The 7,500-nt window shown below is 42.8% G+C and overlaps 1 protein-coding gene across 1 annotated transcript in view; it reads left to right on the top strand.

The window, feature by feature from the left end:
- Positions 1-7,500, top strand: part of usp6nl (USP6 N-terminal like) — a 28,843-nt gene that overhangs the window by 639 nt on the left and 20,704 nt on the right. Inside the window, exons 2-3 of the mRNA XM_080051427.1 lie at positions 5,598-5,637; positions 7,173-7,253. Coding sequence (XP_079907553.1) covers positions 7,215-7,253 — 39 coding nt within the window. The 5' untranslated portion in view covers positions 5,598-5,637; positions 7,173-7,214. The remainder of the gene's footprint in view (positions 1-5,597; positions 5,638-7,172; positions 7,254-7,500) is intronic.

The raw sequence follows: 7,500 nt of genomic DNA, 5'->3' as shown, positions 1-7,500 counted from the left end.
ACTGTGTGATTCTGGAGAACGCTTGTTGTCGAAATATTTTTTTTTGTTAAAATCAGTGAATATCTCCTCATGATCCGCTACCTGTCCGTACTGTGTTTGTTACTACACAGAGTAGGCTCGGTAAACACACATGTTGCTAGCTACGGTGGGCCCCGCTTTGTTTACATAGCCCTTTGTTTACATACCCGTTTACAGAGCCTAGGCTGTGTATTAACACTAGACACACAGTACAGACAGGTAGTGGATCATGAGGAGATATTCACTGATTTTGACAGAAAGTGACTTTGAAAACAAGCGTTCTCCAGAATCACTGACTCCACCTTTAAAGCCCCAGTCTGAACAGTGGGACCGAAGGGAAAATGGAGTAAATGAAAGGCTGTGTGTGTGTGTGTGTGTGTGTGTGTGTGTGTGTGTGTGTGTGTGTGTGTGTGTGTGTGTGTGTGTGTGTGTGTGTGTGTGTGTGTGTGTGTGTGTGTGTGTGTGTGTGTGTGTGTGTGTGTGTGTGTGTGTGTGTGTGTGTGGTAAATGAAAGACTGTGGATGCCAGTGTTAAAGTGCTGAGTGTGTGTGTGGGTTCACCCAGGCTCTTAAACAGGGGTTTTTATATATTTAAATGTACTGTATATATAGGCTGGCACATGCCTTCAGGAAGCTGTCTGGTTAACCACAATGATCAGTTTGAGCAGAGAGAGAGAGAGGGACAGAGAGAGAGGGAAAGAGGGAGAGAGAGACACACACACGCACGAGAGAGAGAGAGGGTGGGGGGGGGAGATTATTATTTTTTTTAAACCTTTATTTTCAGTATTTTTCAACAATTTATGACCATTTTACACAGAAAATGTTAAAAACATAATAACCAAATTCGTTAAAACACAGAGTTAGAGAGAGAGAGAGAGAGAGAGAGAGAGAGAGAGAAGGGAGAGATACAGAGAGAGTGGGGAAGAGAGAGAGGAAGACAAAGAGAGAGAGAGTTAGAGAGGGATAGGAGGAGAGAGAGAGACATAGAGAGAGAGAGAGAGAGAGAGAGAGAGGGAGGAGAGATACAGAGAGAGTGGGGGAGAGAGAGAGGAAGACAAAGAGAGAGAGAGAGGTAGAAGAGATACAGAGAGAGTGGGGGAGAGAGAGAGGAAGACACAGAGAGAGAGAGAGGGAGGAGAGAGACAGAGAGTGAGATATGTGATTGTTTGAGACAAGGACAGAGTATAGCCTGAGGTGACGGTCTTTGACTCAGTTGAACAAGAAGACAAAAGATCTCTGTGCTGTGAAGGATTAAGAAGCTGAATGTAAAGAGAAAGAATAGATATTTAAAGCTATAGTGCGTAACTTTTTCCTATTAATGAATGTCTGTTACATTCAAGCCATCGCCAAACGAGTTGACACAAAGTTGATTAAGCCTATTATCAGCTCCACAAAACCCTCTCTGTATTTCTCAGTATGGCAGCGTTTACAAACTGGTGCCCCTCTAACCATCCCACTCCCTGACACTGGTGCAGGAGCTCAGAAAAAGATCTGCTACCTGTCCATACTAGGGGTGTGCACGTGTACACGTGTACACGTGTAACCGTTTAGTAAATCATAACCGTTTAGGAAAAATCAATAAACGAAAACCGTTTTCTTTTTTTCTTTTTTTTTCTTCAAATTTTAAAGTTTTTAAATATGTTCTGGAGACACGCGTTTATTGATTTTACATCACTAATAAACTAATTGGGGAGGATAAAAGCTAGTCTGCCGAGAATCTGTCTGTCCCTCGGTGAGTGTGAGTGAGTGTGTGTATCGGCGCACACACAGACACGGGGAGTCGCCGTGCTGGGGCTCGACTCACAGCAACGGAAGAGTGATGAAAGATAACCTAAAGATTAAAGTTACCCGGTTGACGTGAACTACGCTCGTAAGTAGCCCGAACTTTATAACACCTGTTCAACATGCATTTAACGTGGACATGTAGAAAGCGATAGGCTATACTAATCAGGAATTGAATGAAGCGCGATTATGACGGCGAACGTGTGTGTGTGTGTGTGTGTACCATGGACCTATTATAAGAGGTGTGTAAACGAGCGTAGATCATGTCAATTGTGTGTTTACAGGCGAACGAACGCGTATGTGTGTGCGCGCGCGCGCCTACAGGACGGCGGGGGCACGAGGACAATGACGTCACGGTTAACCGTGTACACGAAAAAAAAATTGTCGTGTACACGGTTAGGCATTTTTGTAAACGTTCACACCCCTAGTCCATACTGTGTGTGCGCGCTGAAAAAAAACGTTGGTATTTTGTGTTGAATTGGATGCTTGCCTGTTGACAAACTTGGCTTTTTCTATAGCCTTTTAGCGAAATATCCTAAAATGCCAAAATATGAATTAATACAAAAAAAATGGTAATCAAATCATCACAATTGTCTCTTTATAGCGTGTGTGTGTGTGTGTGTGTGTGTGTGTGTGTGTGTGTGTGTGTGTGTGTGTGTGTGTGTGTGTGTGTGTGTGTGTGTGTGTGTGTGTGTGTGTGTGTGTGTGTGTGTGTGTGTGTGTGTGTGTGTGTGTGTGTGTGTGTGTGTGTGTGTGTGTGTGTGTGTGTGTGTGTGTGTGTTATGCCTCAATGTTGTGTATCAAAGCCAAGAACAAGTGAAAAGTATTTGTGTCCATTTGTCTCCAATCAGACTAGGCATTCCTCTTTCACTGTTTATTTTATTTCTGATTTACTGGATTCGTCTTGGCTACTTATGAGTCTTTGAACCTTACAAAGACACACACACACACACACACACACACACACACACACACACACACACACACACACACACACACACACACACACACACACACACACACACACACACACACACACATATACACACACACACACACAGCAAGAAATTCAGGAATGTCTAATGTGTTATTTCCTGTTTGTGTGACTGTGAACATTTTGTATTTCTGGTGTTCCTGGCAGCTCGACTTAATCTTATCTAGAACTAAAATGTGACAACAAGCACGCACACACACACACACACACACACGCATACACGCACACAAACACGCACGCGCGCACACACACACACACACACACACACAAACATACTCTCACACACACACACGCACGCATACACACACACACACACACACACTACTAATAATAAACTGGGGGTTAAAGCGGCTACGAGTAACATTTAAATATCTTTTAAACAGCCTCATGTTTCCTCTGATAATCATAAATTACCTTTAACAGCAAACGAGACCATCAGTGCAAAGAAAGACGTTTTTATATAGTTTTTATTACTGCATTTGGTCTGGTCGCACACCCAGTCCAATTTTCGGTTCGCTCGTGCAGGCTCTATGGTCACATATCCCTATTGGTCGCAGATTTCAGTGTGGCGCAGCAACGCGATTTGAGAAGCCTATCCCTCCTGGTGAGGGAAGGGGAGCGGGAGCCTTGTTTGAGACAGTTATTTGTCGTCATAATGACTGATAACGGGGCTGAACCATCAAAGAGAAAAAAGAGAATGCAATGAAGAAAAGCTAAAAGGGAGAGTGATATAGGCAACGGGGGGACGAGGGCGTTGACAAGCAACGTGTATACAATTTCACGAGAGCGAAACTAGACTGCAGTGTTTACTCCTAAATGAATGAGCGGTTGGTACTAACACAAAGTTTGCTTTGCTTCACCATCATCAGATAACCGTTATCTGAAATAGTCATTATTTACATCAACAACACAACACATTACCTCATCGTGATCCATAGTCTACTAACTGCCGTCTCTCATTCATTCGCTTTCTGTGAGGACACAGCTCCGTGAGAGAGAGAGTAGTTAGGTGACGCTGCTGCATCAACTCATTGCAATCAGGTGTGTGTAGCACTGACTGGCATTAGTTGATGCAGTGTCAAAACCACTCTCACGGAGCCGAAAAGAGTCCTCACACTTTCAACACACGGACATGCACTATATTGCGCCCTTCTCAGTTCACACTCACGCGCGTGGCACGAGCTAGAAAACAGCTTTGCGACAGCGGGCGTCGTAAAAATACTGCCGCTTTTGTCCAAAGGGGACGCCAAGGGACCATGTTACTCGTAGTGGCTTTAATGCACTTGTTACTGTAAACCCAAATCCACAAAGATCCTCCAAACTATGTCATGTAGGGAGTTAGTTTCATGACAGTAAAGCATCTGAAGAGAGGCAGATATTGTCATTTAAGTTTATACAGCAGTGGTTCTGAGCGAGTGATTTGATTGGACGAGAGACCTTCTATGCGTTCTGAAGGAGTGCTGATATGAGCGAACAACATCACTCTGACTGTTCACCAAACTGACAAAATCAGTCCGCTCACTGACGAGCCGGAGCTTCACTTGTGTAAACTGTGGTTGCGTTCCGAATCGCACACTTTCTATTATATAGTATGTAGAAAAAAGATGTAGGATGTCCCGATTCTTGTGGCCAGATTTAGGATGGTTAGAAGTACCCGGATGTCCTACTTCATGCGGCCAAGATTGTTAGTGTTGAAAAGTGCATCCTATTTGGGCGATTCTGACCCACAATCCAGTGCGCACGTGAAGTGACGTAACATCGACGAAGCCTCCATATGAAAACAAACGGGGATGCGACGGATACAAAAGCAAGAGGCAAGATCAAGGCGCAATGTTATGATGAAATAAGAGAGAAAAGTATGTCCCAATAGTATGCCTGCATCCTAACTAGATTATTTTTATCGTCAGATGTAGTATGTAGAATAGAAAAAAGAAAGAGTATGCGATTCGGAACGCAACCTGTGTGTGTGTGTGTGTGTGTGTGTGTGACTCAGGTTGACTGTGGCGAGTCTCTCCCCTTTGAGAGGGCATCGCTGCCACACACAGACAGAGACAGTGTGCGGTAGTCGCTCACACTCACGTTACTGAAGACAGCAATAGTGTGTGGAGATAAACTCTGGCTGCTGAATAATACGAGCGCAGCATCTAGCTTTAGCCTAGCTTTCCCACCTCATTGTATAACGTTACTTCCCCCGGGCCAAAATACACTCATAAACTCTGGGAAATGAAGCATGGGGGTTTGGAATGGGCAGCGGACCTTATTACCAACTAGATTAAAATCCGCTGTTCCTTTACTTTGGTGATTTTTACGGGACATCGGGCCGTCGTGGTTAATGTTACCAGAGTAAACAAAGCAGGACGAGCTCCCGTCAAGTTGTTGATATGTTGCTTAGCAACGTGCTCCGCTCTGACTGCTGTTGTCGGACTATTTGTGTTGGCGGAAGCAAATACATTCTTAAATGATTAAAGATAAGATTTTAAAGTTAACTTGTGAATTTAAGTTGTAAAACTGCTGTATAAAAGCAATATCACACTCGAGGTCACAATGTTGTCGCTCTATATCAGCGCTGCTGTGTTTCTCTTCGGCACTCGGCCTGCGGCCTCGTGCCTACGACCGAATCACAGCAGTGCTGATATAGAGCGACAACATGCTCCCTCTCATGTGATATTGCTTAATTGATAAAGATTTTTGTGAAAGCTTGTTGATTTTTACTATTTTAGACCTATAGGTTTACAGAGGATTTAAGAGATGGGCCCTGGACTATGTATGACGTCATTCTTTCCCTTTTCTTCTTCTCTCTTCAGTCAGAATGAACTTCCATCCTACGACTCTGTGGAGGAGAAGGTGAGACACTGCCTTGCACACACACACACACACACACACACACACACACACACACACACACACTTGCTTATCTTTAAAGGAGCTACGAGGAACTTTTCAATATTTCTGAAACAGTCTCATTTTTCCTCTGATGATCAGAAATGACATGTAACAGCAAACAAGACCGTCAGTGCAAAGAATGCTATTTGTATATAGTTTTGTCTTAATGCCTTTGTCATGGGTATACGCTTTGTATGTGTTTAGTTCCCTGATATGCTGTGGGATTGAATTCCAGTCCCTTGCACTTTTGACGGACAAAGTGCAAGGGACTGACTAGAAGTGGGGCGACTGTGACTCAGTTGGTAGAGCGGGTCGGCCGATGATCAAAGGGTTGGAGGTTCGATCCCCGCCCTGCCACCTGTGTCATAGTTGTTGTGTCCTTGGGCAAGACACTTCACCCACCTTGCCTCGTGTGAATGTCGATAGTTAGCCTGCTCTATCGGTGTATGAATGTGTGTGTGAATAGTAACGTGGGAAAGGAAAAACAGGTCTCCTTTGTAAAAGAGTCTTCGGTCTCAATGGGATTTATCTGTATAAATAAAGGTTAAAAAAAAAGTGCCTTTTCGCAACTTTGTGTGAATGTTGTGTCAGAACTCAACACTCACAGAAAGCTTTAGCATCACAGCGGCTTCTAACGTCATTGAACCCACAGTGCTATCTCTGACTCACAGAGAATACAGCTGTCATAAAGCTCTGACAGTAATTCCCTTAGGACGTGAATGCAGCTGAAAAAGATATACCGCTCTGGAAAAAAATAAAGAGACCACTCCAATTATTCAGTGTCTCTCGTTTTACTATTTATAGGCATATGTTTGAGTAGAATGAACATTTTGGTTTTATAATATGAACTACTGACAACATTTCTACCAAATTCTCAATAAGAATATTGTCATTGAGAGCATTTCCATGAAGTAATGTAGAGATGAATATTTTAGAAAAAATGTAGGGTTAGACAGTGAGAGCTGCAACGATTAATCGAAGAATCGATTATTAAAATAATCGCCAACTATTTTGATAATCGATTAATCGTTTCAAGTAATTTTTTTATAACAAATGTCCAAATTCTCTGATTTCAGCTTCTCAAATGTGAATATTTTCTGGTTTCTTTAATCCTATTATGACAGTTAACTGAAATATCCGTGTGTGTTGGACATTACAATACATTTGAGGACGTCAACATGGGCTTTGGAAAATGTATCAACATTTTTCACCATTTTCTGACATTTTACGGGCCAAAACACTAATCGATTAATCGAGAAAATAATCGACGGATTAATCGATTATCAAAATAATCGTTAGTTGCAGCCCTAAGTGAGACCATAAAACACTCTTTCTGCCTTTTCTCAGGCTAGGATGAACCGATTTCTAACGTTTTTGCACATTTATACAACATAGGATCTCAGAGTTCAATACACCTTCATATTCCCACCAGTGAAGTAGGTCTTTGATTATTTTATTGCACGGTTATACTTAAATGTGTGACTTGTGGTCTTCAGCATAAACACGTGGAGGTGGAGAGAACGTCCAAGTGGCTGAAGATGCTGAAGAGCTGGGACAAGTACAAGAACAGTGAGAAGGTTTGTCTCTGTCTGTCTGTCTGTCTGTCTGTCTGTCTGTCTGTCTGTCTGTCTGTCTGTCTGTCTGTCTGTCTGTCTGTCTGTCTGTCTGTCTGTCTGTCTGTCTGTCTGTCTGTCTGTCTGTCTATCTATCTATCTATCTATCTATCTATCTGTCTATCTGTCTATCTATCTGTCTATCTATCCGTCTACCATAACAATATAAAGAAGTATGCACAACTCTCTTTCTCTCTCTCTGTCTCTCTGT

Source organism: Ammodytes marinus (assembly GCF_949987685.1).
Source record: "Ammodytes marinus genome assembly, chromosome: 22".
NCBI lineage: Eukaryota > Metazoa > Chordata > Actinopteri > Uranoscopiformes > Ammodytidae > Ammodytes > Ammodytes marinus.
Note: the sequence above shows the minus strand (reverse complement) of the source record. Positions and strands in the feature narration are given on the sequence as shown.